The following is a 14,571-nucleotide window of genomic DNA, read 5'->3' as shown; positions in this document are numbered from 1 at the left end:
TTTGGAGGAGAAAATGACAAATGGGACTTAACCCCTGGTCTACAGTGCGCCGCGGCGGGGCGCAAAGACGCAAACTCCCGGGATGGCGAGCCTCCGGTGTTCCACTGGGTTAAACGAAAATTGATCTGATTTGCTTTTTAACACCCGAAGGGGAGAAGAGGAGATCAGGGGAGGCAGGACAGGATTTGTTTATGCGTGTGCGTCTGTGTGTCCGGGGAGGGGGAGGAGGCGCCAAGGTGCAGCCTGCGCGCGGCTCTGCGCCTTGGCGGGCTGCGTGCGTGTGTCCCTGTCCGCGCTGCTAAAGCGGGCTCTTCGAGGGATCGGCGTCACATGACTCCGCCTGTCCCTCGCCAGCGCGCAGCTCGCCAGTCCCTCAGTTTGCCCGGCGCCAGGGGAGGGTCGGGAGGCATCTCCCGGGCCCGGGGGCTCTGCGAAGCGGGGAAGAGGTTCTGGAGGGGAATGGTACATCTGGATTCCAGCAGCCGCGGCTCGGCGCCAGATCCCGGACTGTAGAAATTTGGGGGGAGGGGAGAGCGAGAAGGAGCGAGCGAGCGCCTGAGAGAGGCAGCGCGCACGGACAGGGGCTGCCGGGTGCCGCACAGAGAAAATGTAAGCGCGTGGAGTCTAGCTGGCCTCCGAGCACCATGCAGAAGGGGATCCGGCTGAACGATGGCCACGTCGCGTCCCTGGGACTGCTGGCGCGCAAGGACGGCACGCGCAAGGGCTACCTGAGCAAGCGGAGTTCGGACAACACAAAATGGCAAACCAAGTGGTTCGCGCTGCTGCAGAACCTGCTCTTCTACTTCGAGAGCGACTCGAGCTCGCGGCCCTCGGGGCTCTACCTGCTGGAGGGCTGCGTCTGCGACCGCGCGCCCTCCCCCAAGCCTACTCTCTCGGCCAAGGAGCCGCTGGAGAAACAGGTGAGGCCAGCGCAGCGTTTGACCTCCCAGCGCCCGGGCCGCGGCCCTCGGGGCGCAGGCCCTTCCGCCGGACGAAGGCGCCCGAACTTTAGTCCCTCTACTCGGCGCCCTCGGCGAGAAGGGAGGGTTGGCCTTAGCGGGCGGTGACCCCGCGGTGGCCAGAGGGGTCAGGGACTGCGGACAGGGAGCGGGTGTGCGCTGCGGCTGCCCTTCACCCGGCGAGCTCGGTGGGAGGCGGGCGCAGAGCTGGCGAGACGCGGAGATGCGGAGGGGGATGAGGCGCGGAGAGAGATGGGCTCCCGCGGGAGACGGAAGCAATGAATGTAGACCCACATCCAGCCAGAAATGGTGCTCCCACCTCCACTCCCACCCGGGAGAGCCCCGGACCCGGGAGGTGTAGTTCCCCGCGCTTAGGCACGGGAAGGGCGAGACGCAGGCGTGCGAGCGCCGCGGCCCCTATCTCACCGCCGCTGGGAGCGAAGAGGAGCCTGCGCTCTCTCTGCCAAGTTGGGGGGCTGCGAGGCCGCAGGGGTCGGTTAGGTGCCATCGACCGGTGGCGCACTCCCAACCGGCCCCAGGCGCAAGCAACAAACCGAAGGGTTCCAGGGACCTTTCTGGCCCGGGGCTGGGGCCAGGGCCGCTGCGGAGGCCGCGGGACAAGTGGGCGCATCTCTCCTCCTCCGCCCCCTGCGCCTCCGCCACCGCCGCAGTCGCGGCTCTAGCGCTGCTCTAGCGTTTCCGGAGTTGCGAGGCTAAAAGGCCAGGCCTGGATCTACCGGGGGCCTGGCCGGGGTGCGGGTGTGCCTTTGGTGTGGAGGGATGGAGTAGCACCTGCGGGCGCCGAGTGAGAGCACCAGACAGCGGGAGTGCAATTTTTAAGCTTGATGCACTCTCCAAAGGCATCTAGTCTGTCCCCCTCCTCTGGGAAGGTAAAGTCAAAGATAGTGGATGCTAAAATGTCACCGCTGGGAGGACCTGCGATCCATGGGGACCCAACCAGCTGGTTATTGCCTAGATGAGGACACTGAGGCCAAAAGAGAGAAATTTACTTGCCCAGTGTCATGCCAGGAGTTGAGGCCACCTTAAGGTTCTGAGAAGATAACTGAGGGCTCAAAAGCCATTATTGCAGGCAGACTGGTGGTGATTGAATTGGCTGAAATAAAAGCATCCTTGAAGTCGCCCTCCTAATGGTCGAGACAGATCTGAGCTCAGTCCCCGCAGCACATCTCTTCCTTCCCTGCCCTCAGCCCAGAGGTACTGTGAGATGATTTCGAAGGCTGAGAAAGGTGGACAGGAATATTTGAGGGTGGGTCTCTGGGGATGGCAAGCCGTATGGCAGGTAGGGGCTCCCAGATGGCAAAGCAAAGCAAAGCAAAGAGCAGGCAGCTCCTTAAGCTAAAGGCACAAATGGGGCCTGGAAGACTCACCTGGGAGACCCAGACCCAGGCTAGGCCAGAGATGCTCTCTCAGCCCTTGATAACCTGCCCCTTGCCAGCCTTCCAGAACATTATCAACACTTGTTGGCCAAAGTCCACCTGTACTACCAGTGGCCTATAGCCCCAACTGGCGTCCATCCTCGGCCCCCTACCCCAGAGCACAGAGCTGAGGTCCTGGGCAGGCAGGGAGAGAGGGCTGAAGGAAGCTGAGTTGTTGTTGGGCACACAGTGTGTGCTCTCAGCCCCTTGGACACAAAGCCAGAAACAGGCCTGAGACTGAATCACAGCTCTGCAACTTCCTGTCTGTGTGACCTCAGTTAACATACTAAACTTCTCTGAGCCGCTGTTTTGTAAAGAAAATGGAGGTAATAACACCTATCTTTCTGGGGTTTTGAGAACACAAATAATGTGTATGGAAGTATGCTCACAATCCATTTTAGTTTGACATGATAAGTGTTAATTGAATCTGAATTATACCCACCTGGACAAGGAATAGAGGTCTAACATAAAATGTTGAAGCTGAAAGGAACCTCAGAGAGATTGTACAGCCCACTCCTCCCATTTTACAGATAGGGAAACTGAAGAGCAGATTGGGAAGAAATTACCTACCTGTTTCTGATTCAGTGGCAGAGTCAGACCTAGAATTCACCCAATGTCTAAGAATTCCTGAAAATGAGATCTTACGTTGATTCCAGATCATTCACCTCTTGGCTCGGGTGTTGTATCTTGCTAGCAGTGGATTATGGGAGGGACAGGAGTGCAAAACCACTTGACCATGTGCACACGTGGTCTGAGCTGTTTCCCCAGAACACCAACAGTCAGAGATCGTCAAATGTGGTCACAAGAGTAGCCCTCCCGGCACAAGAGAACAGAAGAGGGTTGGGAATAGTAGGGGATGGTCTGGTGCTGCCCAGCTTACGTGCAAATTTCTGTTAAAGACGTGTGCTTTGTTTTGTACGCTTATAGAGATGTTCCATTTGACTCCAGACCGAGAGTTTGGCTCGTATGGAAAAGTAGATCCTGTTCCTTTTGTCTGCACGTGTCTATAAAAACTTATATCTTTTTCTTTTCTAAACCTTTGAGTGAAATTGACGGCCTCCGCAGCTGTTCCATGTTTCTCCTTGAGGGGGAGCCCCCATTGCACCCACAGAGCACCCTCATGGGAGGCCCAGCTCCAAGCCATTCTGTGACTGGGTTTGCCTTGTAAACCACGGGAAACCTTGATTCAAAACCTGCTGGGCATGTGGCAGAGAACCCATGTTAGGAGGCCTCAAAGAGGCTATCAGTTTGGACTGGCCAACATCTAGTGAAGACTTGGTTTTAGCAGGATGTCATTTTTATCCAGGCCTAAGCAGGCAGCTTCCATCTGGAAGGGCCAGAGATGGTTTCTCAAGAAATAGAAACGAAGTCTTGGCTGGGAACCACCCGAATGACAGGGATGAGTCAGGGACAAAGCACATAGTATGTGCTCAGGAGATACTAATTGAGCTGAACTTACTGGTGTAGCTTGTCAATTCCATATTTCATGTCCTGAGGACTGACTGTGCACCAGTCCAGGCCCGGCGCGGGGTCATAGGCCCAGGAAGCTGGATGTCACATTCCCCCGCCCCCAGGGAAGATTAACACAGATAAAGATGGCACCTTACACTGTGAAGATGCTCTAATAGGATAGGATGCTCACCTTACACTGTGAAGATGCTCCAATAGGAAGGGCTCTCAGGGTGCTCTGGGAGCCCAGGCCCATCCTAACATGATGTGCTATCCTCTGGCTGCTTCTACACTGCTCTGACTGCCCCTGTGGTAGCTCTGGCCTGGAATCCCAAGGCCTCTTGAAATCGGAGGGGCACAGCTGCGCTCCTATGCTGACTGGCAGTTGTAAGCACCCCTCCACATGCTGGCCTGAGCCCTGCTTGCTCAGCCCTGACCTCCTCACCTCTGACCCTACAGCCCACACACTGAAGGCCCAGAGGCCCTGGACTTAGAATTTGGGTTCAGAGATTGACCCTTGGGGTTCTTGCCCTGCTTTGGCACGGAGTCATCCCACACTGGCTTTCCCACCCTCACTCCCAGCCCCCCGAAATAGAGCTTCCAGCCCCATCTTCTCAGTGGTGGACTTGACCAAACCAACCCCAGCACTCCCCTTACCACCCCTCTCCGCCCCAACCAGAAGGGATCAAAATGTAGACCCCAGACTCTTCCTGATTCCTGTAAAACAGAAGGGACACAGATCCCTTCAGCCGGAACCTCAGCACTGATGTGGGCAGAGGCTCCGGAAGCTGGGGGTGCCCATTAGCACCTGTTATCCACCCAGTGGATGCCTTTCCCTGGAGACAAGAGGAAGTCCCTCTCCTGGTCCTCATTCGCAGGACACATTTCTGGTTGGCCTGGTGGATACCTGTTCACAACAGCCCTAAAGCCATGAGTGTGCCCGGTTTACAGTTGAGGAAACAATCTCACCAGCACCACCCAGCAAGGCAGCAACTGAAAGGCTCTCTGGCTTTCTCTGCAGCTGCGCTGTCTTCACCACAAAGCCTGCCTGCCTGTTGCTGTAGCACATTCAGCCCTCTGGGCCAATCAGAAAAACACAAACCTGAATGTAGGGGAATAAGTGTACTCGAAAAGCAACACCCCCCCACACACACACACAGGGACACAGGGACGTCATGCACACACGTGGTGCCAGCAACTCAGCCCATGACCCTTGCACCTATGGAAGGGCCAGCAGGGCTGCCCCACGGTTCCAGACCAGGCCCAGCCCCACAGGTGTGGGACCCCAGGGGTAAGTGTGTGGGGGTGCCCATCTCCCCACCCAGCCCCCAAATATTTCTAGCACTGAAATGAGGTTGAAGCAGCTCAGTAACGACGCCTTAATTAGGACAAGGAAGTACCAGGTCCCTGCCCCTCTGCCTGGCGACAGTGGGATGACGGTCAGAAGCAGACTGCACATACACAAGCCTACACTAACATCTCATTGCCATTTGTGCGTGCCGTAAACATTTTGGCTCTCGGTGTGAAGCCCATGCTGGGTCTTGTGGATACAGAGAAAAATCAAACTTAATCCTTGTCTTCAAAGGGCTCACAGTGGAGAAGGGCACTCTCCCTGGACTCACTACCACAGTAAACACCAAGTGCCAGGAATTCTCCATCCTAAGGAGTCCGGACTCTCTCCCTGCCCCTGACTTGGTTCAGGAGCTCACAGTGTCAGGCTTGATGGGTTGAACTCGCTCACATGGTCCCATCTCGCCCCATGCCCCTGCCACACAGCAAGCCACCAGAGTGAGCTTCTAAAGGGCACACCTGACCATGTACTAAGCCACTGAAAGTGTCACTGGCTCTCATTGCCTTTAGGAAAAAATGCAGATTCTCCTGCATGACGTGGAGGCCCCAGCGGGCCCCAGCCTCTGCCTGCCCTGCTGACTCTGCCCCACCCTCCCATCCCCCTCCTTCCTCACCCTATGCCTGCCTCCTCTTTCCCACCTCAAGGCTTCTGCAGCAGCTGCTGCCTGGGCCTGGAATCACCCCCGACTCCCCCCAGCCTTTAGTGACCAACTTCTCCTCCTCCTAGGACCTCCTTTTAGGTCTTAGCCTAAAAGTCACCTCCTGAGGGCCTCCCCTCACCGCAGGAGCTAGAGGAGCCCCAGGTCCCTCATCACAGGCAGGGACAACCCTCTCTCCTTCATCCCCATAGCTTATCAGCTTGGGATTAATTGATGTATTTGGCTGGTGGTTTGTGAAGGGTCTTCCTTCCCCTTAGAACTAAGGGCCAGAGTGCATGTTTTACATACAATACCTCCCCTAATCATCCCAACAGCCCTGTGAGTTTATACCTGGTAACCCATTTTTGAGATGACCAAACTGAGGCTCAGAGATGGTAAGTAACTTGTTCAAGGTTACGGAGAGCATACGTGGCAAAGCTGGCACGGGAACCCAGGTCTACCTGACTCTAAAACCTGAGCTCTCCAAGCACAAACACAGCATAAAGACTTGGGCTGAGGGACTGTGTGAGTTTACCATCCTCTGCCGAGATAAATGAAAAATGAGAGAGAGAGAGAATTAACAGCAAGCGAAATGATGCCACTGCCTCTCTGGTGACATCTGTGAAGCAGCTTTTGTTTCTGCTTGGGTGGGAACCTTGCACCTTGAATTCCAGGAGTCAAGGATAAACACCCCAAGGCAGGCATCCACACCCTGCAGTCCCGTTTCCCTGGAATCCGTGGGAGCCCGGAGCCGGCGCCCATGTGTATAGAGCCAAGAACAGGACTCAGCCCCCGATGTTTATGCAGGAGAGTTAGTGACGCGTGCACTTGAGGGGGGCCCAGAACACTGCCAACGCCCAAACACCTCCGTAAAGGCGGCTGTCGTGCAGGGAGCAGCTGGGAGCCTCGGCCTCCCCCACTGCCCATCATCTGCTGCTCGGAGAGGAGGGCGCAGCCTCGACTCCCAGCTCATTCACTGAGGGGTTTCTCTGTCTCTGGCAATGACGCAGCCTTAGGTAAAAGTTGTGGGTTTGGAGCCACACAGACTGGCTTTGGATCCTGGCTCTGTCACCTCCTACCTAGGGAAGGTCTTATTGCTCTCTGAGCGTCAGTTTCCCCGTCTGTGAGATGGAAACCGTAATACAACCTACCCGGCAGCCCTGTTCTGAGTGTTGTACTCGATGCTATTTGTAAAGCCCTAGCGTAGCACCGTAGGTCCAATCAATTCACGGTAGCTGTTGTGGCTTCAGCTTTCACCTTTAGGACAAGGCTCTTCCTGCATGAAGCAATGACCCAGATCACCTGGGTCTCTGGCAGGTTTGAAGTGAGTCAACACGGAGCCCTGACCCTGGATATAAAGGTAGGATGGTAAATCTTATCTCAGATAACCTATGGGTTTCTGAGAATGTCTGAGCAAGCATGCCCCTGAAAGAGAAAAAATGGCTGCAGCAGCTTCCTTCATCCCTGGCAGCCACACCTTCACCCAGCCCCATTGATTTCACCTCCTAAATCTCTCTCAGACCATCCACTTTTATCCCTCTCTTCCTCCAAGGCTCTAGTCCAGACAGCCATCATCTCTTGTCTGGACTTAGGTGGGGGCCTCCTAACAGGTATACTGGTCAGCATGAGTGGTGTCATGCTGCAGTAACAACCAAGCCCCAGATCTCCATGAACATGACAGAGGTTTATTTCTTGCTCATGCTTTAGGTCCCATGTGGTTGGCAGGAGGGCACTGCTCATTGTGATCGCTCAGGGACCCAGCCTGATGGAGATTCATCCTGACACTTGCCTTCACAGCCGCCACAGCCAAGGGCAGAGAATGTGGCAGATCTCTCCCTGGCTCTTAAAGCGCCCCCCGGAAGTGACCCATGCTGACCACATGACCACAAGGCAGGTCATGTGGCTTCAGTTCAGCAGTGGTGGGGACGTGCAGACCCACCACGTGCCTGAAAGCAGGGCTCTAGAGATGCTGGGAGAACTGTCTCCCTGTATCCACTGCGTCCCGCCATCCCCGTGCCTCTCCGCAGCCAGACCACTTTCCAAAATGCAGATCTGATCATCACACACACACACACACACACACACACACACACACACACACACACTCGAGTAGCTGAGGAGAAAGGCAAAGGCGCCGTCTTGATGGGTTTAATGACAGAAAGCAGAATCTGTGCTCACACTTACAGGGGCATCTCCTTCTGGCCTGGGGGCATCAGGGAGACTCCACCAAGAAAGGCACAAGTAGGACATGAAATGTAGGTTGCAGGGTAGGCAGAGCTGGCCCCTAAGGCCTGTGTGCAGGCTACAGAGCGCAGTGGGGAGCCAGCACAGGTCTCTCCGCTAGAGACGGACTGCTGTGATCTCTGTGCTGGAGAGATCACGGCAGGGTGAGGAGAGACAGAAGGATGACCCATCTGGTGGCAGGAGGTCAGGTCGGAGGAGGCTGTAGAACTGAGCAGTAAAAGGGGCCTGAATTGGGGGAGTGCCGAGCACTGAAGGTCCCCCCTCCACTCCCATCCCAGCCGGTCACTGCGTCACCACGTCACTGAAACCTGGGCTTGCGCTGTGCTACAAAAACCATCCCTAGCTCCTGCATGCCCAGGATGCACCCCACAGCCTCTGGGGCTTCCCACCTCCTGGGCTCTGTGGGCAGCGGCAGGGAGTGTCAAGTTCTCATCCCTTGAAAGCACCAGGCACTGTCCTACCATACCTTCTCCTCCAGCCACCACTCAGATAGAGCACCTTTGCAGCTTACAGATTACAAAGTCCTTTTCAGGCTTAGCATCTCCCATAACCACCAAAGTAACGCTGCTGTTAATGTAGTTCCACACAGGGGAGAGAGAATCCCCGTTTGGCAGATAAAGCTCAGATAGAGGGAGCTCATCTCCCAACAGATACCTGAGTGTCTGTGTTGTGCCAGACCCCGAGCTGTCACTGCTAATAAATGTCAGCCCTCCTTGTTCTAGATTGTTCAGGTCAGTGGACATCCAGGCCAACTGTTAAATCCAGCAATTTATACTTAAAGAGCAGATCTTACGAATCCAGCAAGGCTAATGCAACTTCTTTGCCCTGAAAAAAAGAGAGAATTCTTTTTAAGAAGATACTTCCTAGCTGAATTTTGATTTTTTTTTTCGACTTGGAAAATCTAACTCAGACCTTAAAATAAAATTCATTTTAGAAGAGTGAATGAATGAATTTTTAGCAACCTTAGCCAGTATTCCAGAAACCCATCTAGAAATTCAGACAAGCTTGATCTAGATTGACTTTTCCTCTGTCAGACTATATGAGTAAAATATAACCAACTTTATTTAATTCTCTTAGACTCTTAGCCACACTCAAGAAATGAGTGAAGTGGTTTGGAAGCACCTCGTCAATCACGCAGCATTCTCTGCCTGCCCACTCACCTTGCCCCGAGCCTGCTGCTGCCCTTTTACCCTCTTTCTCCTGCAAGGGGCCTTACCTGCCCTCCGGCCACACTGGTTGTCACCTGGTCTCCCCTCACCTCTGGTCAGATCCACAGGCTTTGGGGACCTGGGGGAAGGGCTGGTGTTCCAAAAGGAAAGCCCATAAGGTGTGGGCACAGGTGAGGAGAGGCAAGTAAGTAATTACATCTGAGAACTTCCTGGTAGCCTGGACAGAAAAGGGAAACAAGCTGGTTGTGGGACACCCATTGCCTCCTGGAAAGACGTGGTGCACTTCCTCAAGCAAGATCGCTTGTATATCCAGGGGCTTTCATAAGGGGGACCAGTGGGGTAGTGATGACGATCTCCAGGGCAGAATCACTGCAAAAACAGGGGCCCACCCCATCAGTGGCTCCCGTGGGCTCTCAGGGCAGGCTAAGCATGTTTGGTGGAGATCACTTTCCAGGACGCTGCACCGCTAGGGTCCAAAAGAGGAGTGTCCTGGTGACCAGGAGTGCAGGGTGCAGGTTGGAGAACCTGGGGAGTGGATGGCCGGCTGGGCCTCTCAAACAGCCACTGCCTTTTATTTTAAAATTTTAGAATTGGGACTTCCTTGGAGGTCTGGTGTTTAAAACTCCACGCTCTCAATGCCGGGGGCACAGGTTGGATCCCTGGTCAGGGAACTAAGATCCCCACATGCCATGTGGCATGGCCAAAAATAAATAAATAAATAGGTAGATAAAATTTTAGAATTGGTAATATATTACGATGGTTCGACATTCAGAAGTTACAAAGAAGTGTACACTGACAATGCTCGTTTCTGTTGCTACCCCAGCAATCCAGTTCTGCTCTCCAAAGGATTTTTTTTTTTTTTTTTTTTTTTTTTTTTTTGCGGTTCGCGGGCCTCTCACTGCTGTGGCCTCTCCCGTTGCGGAGCACAGGCTCCGGACGCGCAGGCCCAGCAGCCATGGCTCACGGGCCCAGCCGCTCCGCGGCATGTGTGATCTTCCCGGACTGGGTCACGAACCCGCATCCCCTGCATCGGCAGGCGGACTCTCAACCACTGCGCCACCAGGGAAGCCCCTCTCCAAAGGATTTTGATGTTACCAGTTGCTTATGCATTCTTCCAGAGACATTATATATGCAAATATATGCAAAGATGTATAGATCTATGGCCATATATATGCACATCTGTATAATTACACAAGTGGTAACGTACTACAAACACTATTCTATACCTGTTTTTCTCACTATATTGTGGAGATAGTTCTCTATAAGTATATGGATCGTCCTCATCTTTTTTTACAGCTGCATAGTATTCCACTGTATGGATGTGCTGTAGTTTATTTAGCTAATCTCCTCTCGAGGGACATTTGGGTAATTTATAGTCTTTTTTAAATTACAAACAGAGCTGCAATTATTAAACACCTTTGTGCATAGGTCATTTCTAACAGAAGGTGAAAGGCAGGCATGTCCAGACTGGAATTCATTCCTTCTTTCAGCAAACGTTTAGAGAGGCTGTTGGTGGGAGGGGGAAAGGCAGGCTTGTTGACTTGTGACGACAGATTGAAAGGTGTTCGTGCAGGACCAGCCAAGCATGACATCTGTGGCTGTGGCTCATGGGGTCTGGAGTAATGTACATGGAAACACGGACCATTCAGCAGCAGAAGCTTGGAGGATGACACAGTCCCCCATGCCGCTGTTCAAGCACTGCCTAGTTCAAGGCTGACTCTGGGAGGGAGGGACTTTCACTGGGCTCTTCAGCTCTGACATTCCTGTCTCTTCTCCCACCTCTGTTCCTGTCCCCAGTGGGTAGGCAGGGAGTAGAAGCAAGCGAATGATAAGGTGTCCAGGAGGTCAGTCCCTGGCAGCAGCTCTCAGCCCTGGGACTCTTAGGAGCCCATAGGAGACCGGGGTCTGAGACAGGCGCTCATCCCCGGGTCAGAGCAGAGGTCACGGTGCAGTAACCAGGCCCTGGGAAGGCCAAGACTTGAGAACCCAGAGGCAGAGGTCGGTGAAGCAAGGCCACTCAGAGCAGGGGGGAAGAATGTCATGAAGTGGGGTGTCCAGACCCTGTGTGGAGCCATACCAGCTGAGCCACAGCCATAGGGCAGGATAGGTAGGTCTTTTCTGGTTTGGTGTGGGAGCACCAGTGGGCCTGCTCGAAGCCAATACTTCTGTTGAGCAGGGCCATTTGGGACATACTGTGCCCAGTGAAGCCCCTCTGTGTGGCCAGCATGAGGCTGGTGCAGCCAGAGCGGGGAGGGAGCAATGCTGAGAACTGTGCACGGTGCTGCAGAAGCCCTGAGAGAGGGCAGAACACACTCCCAGGGTGGCCCGGCCCAGGTAAGAGTGGGATCTCTCCTGTGAGAGCCAGAGAGCAGACAGGCTTCCCCTGGGATCTCAGCGGTGAGAGGTGGACAGGGACCTCAGGTGATGGGGAGCCTGGATGGATAGCCCCTTATAGAGGGAGAGATGGACTCCAGCCAGAGCATCTACACACACACACGCACGCACACACACACACACGCGCGCACACACACACACACACACACACACACACCGCTAAGGCCCCTTCAGGTTCCCTCTGGCACTGTCCCCTCTGCACTGGGACTTCGGGAGCATGGGACACAGGGGACTGCCAGGCCAGGGCCATCTGGGACTGTGGTCCCAAAGATGGACCAGGAGGAAGGAGCCAGGACCCAGTGGGGGAGAAGCTGACCCTGCCTGACCAGGCCACCAGAGTGGACCTACTAAGTGGAAGGGGTGGGGTTGACCCAGAGTGATGACATCCATCCTGCAGCTGACCCCAGCCCACCTCCCTCTTGGAGGAGACAGCAAGCAGGGGCCCAGACAGGACAGTGGGTCTGGATTCTGGTCAAACAGGGTGAATCAGAGGGGGCAAGACCAGGGGCAGGGAGACCAGAGGGGGGCAGTTTAATGGCCCGGGTGGGAGATGAGGAAGCCTGGAAGCAAGCACGGCAGTGAGGATGGCAGAAGGCAGAGTTCCAAAGATATCCAGAGCAGAGACCCTGGTGACCAATTGAATATCAGAAATGAGAAAGAAATAGGAGCTGAAGGTGATGGAAGGAATGCCCCAAACTGCTGATTCGTAATCATCCTTCGATCTTGGCACAGCTATGACTCCAGTTTCTGAGCCTCTCCCATGCCTCCTGTGTGTGTGCATGTGCATATGGATTGGTTTGGTTTTGTTTTTTTGAGGGGGGTTAGTTTAAAACAACAGAAATTTATTCTCTCACAGCTCCAGAGGCTAAAAGTCTGAAACCAAGATGCCTGCAGGGCCATGGTCCCTCTGAAGTTTCGAGGGAAGAATCTTCCCTTGCCTCTCCTAGCTCCTGATGGCTGCCAGCAGTCCTTGGTGTTCCTTGCCTTGTAGGTGCATCTCTCCAGTCTCGCCTCCCTCTTCACGTGGCTTTCTCCCCTGTGTGTCTGTGTCCACATTTCCCTCTTTTTATATATTAAGGCCTCTTCTTATTAATCTGGTATGACTTCATCTTACCTTGATTACATCTGTAAAGACCCTATTTTCAAAGAAGGTCTTTTTCTTAAAGTTGTGTTCGAGTAGAGTTCATTTACAATGTTGTGTTAGTTTCAGGTGTACAGCAAAGTGAGTCAGTTACACATATACATATATACACTCTTTTTTAGATTCTTTTTCCTTATAGGCCATTACAGAGTATTGGGTAGAGTTCCCTGTGCTATACAGTAGGTCCTTGTTGGTTATCTCTTTTATACATAGTAGTGTGTATATGTCAATCCCAGTCTCCCAATTTATCCCCCCCAACCTGTCCCCCCTTGTAACCATAAGTTTGTTTCCTACATCTGTGACTCTGTTTCTGTTTTGTAAACAGGTTCATTTATACCATTTTTTTTAGATTCCACATATTTTCACATAAGGTCTTCTTGACAGATTCTGACAAACATGAATGTTAGGGGGAACACTATTTGTACACACGCATGTGAATGCACACGTATGTGGTTTTCCTAGTAATTGTCCACTGATAGGTTGATTAGACCCATCTCTTGGACTTTGCAAATGATTCAGTTAGTTTAAAAACCATCATGAGCCCTTTTATGGACCAGGAGCTTTCACAACATCATCTGTTCTACAGAACCCTGTGAGATGGGTAATAGCCTCCCCTTTTTGTGAAAGAGAAAACAAGTCCACAGAAGTGAGGAGACACACTGGAGACACCGAAGCTAAATAATAAATAATAAATTTAAACCCAGGCGATTCCAAAGCCTGGCATGTGCCACAACTCCAGGGTCCCAAAGTCCCCGGAACACTGGTTTTCTGGAATGTTGGTAGATCTTCCCAAAAATGAAAACAAAAGTGTTCCATGGTGGGATAAGTTCTGGAAGAAGTTCCTACATTGCAGGACTGTTCAGTGCCTTTATGAGGTGAGTGGGCCTCCTCTCTCTGAAGAGATATAAGCCTCGTTCATGAAAAGCCAGTGCCCACACCCTTCCAGCCAGCTCACCTGCCCAGGCCTGAGAAGCAGATTCAATGCCACCTGCTTTGTGGCTTTTGCTATTAATCAATTAATGAATAAGCCGGGCTCGCATGCCATGCTGACAAATGCATTCAGTCACCCATTCAGCAAATGAAGGCTATTCCACGCCCAGGCCGAGGAACAGTGCCAGGCTCTGGGGATATTCTTGATCAGGAATCATTTATTTGAAAGGAACAGGAGCCCATTCAAAGCAGCTTAAGGTTTTTGCTTAAGGAGGGCTCTTAGAATAGTTACAGTGATAATTAATGAAACCCAAGGAGAAAACACGTGTCTGGGTCTCTAAGGCCTGGACCGGGAACCATGTCTCTCTGCCCCACCTTCCCCAACTCCCACTCTAGTTACCAGGTCTCCCATCTTCGCTTTTCTCTGAGACACTTCCACTTCCTTCTTTGTCATTTGTACTTAGAGTTCAGCACACACAGCTCATTCATTTGGTCTGTCTGTGTCACTTCCAAATAACTGGGAACTCCTGGCTGCATGGTATCTATGGTGGCTCCAGGCATCGGCTCCAGGACCGTGCATCTCTAGAACATGGGGGAATGGGGGGAGGGGAAGAGGTGCTTCTGCTGCAGACATTGCTCCCTCTTAGGGGTTCCCAGCACTGGGTGAACACTGGAACCAACTGGGGGGCTTTGAAAAATACCAGTGTCTGAATCGTGTCCTCTCCCTGTTCCCCTTCTCCCACGTTCTGCTTTAATGTGTCTGAGAAGGGGGCTCAAGCATCCATGTTTTCTTAGATTCCCATGTATCCCTAATGTGCAGCCCAGATTGAGACTCTCTGCTGTGGTAGGAAAGACAATAAA

The 14,571-nt window shown here is 53.1% G+C and overlaps 1 protein-coding gene across 3 annotated transcripts in view; it reads left to right on the top strand.

Moving 5' to 3' along the window:
* The first annotated feature begins 282 nt into the window (after window positions 1-282).
* The window catches only part of RASGRF1 (Ras protein specific guanine nucleotide releasing factor 1), a 105,782-nt gene continuing 91,493 nt past the window's right edge, over window positions 283-14,571 (top strand). For all 3 annotated transcript variants that reach the window (XM_082616825.1, XM_082616827.1, XM_082616826.1), the window contains exon 1: window positions 283-920. In XM_082616825.1, the coding sequence (XP_082472951.1) occupies window positions 645-920 (276 nt within the window). In that variant the 5' untranslated portion in view covers window positions 283-644. The remainder of the gene's footprint in view (window positions 921-14,571) is intronic.

The sequence above is a fragment of the Mesoplodon mirus genome (assembly GCF_964341445.2).
Source record: "Mesoplodon mirus genome assembly, chromosome: 4".
NCBI lineage: Eukaryota > Metazoa > Chordata > Mammalia > Artiodactyla > Ziphiidae > Mesoplodon > Mesoplodon mirus.
This window is presented reverse-complemented; position numbering and strand designations above follow the sequence as displayed.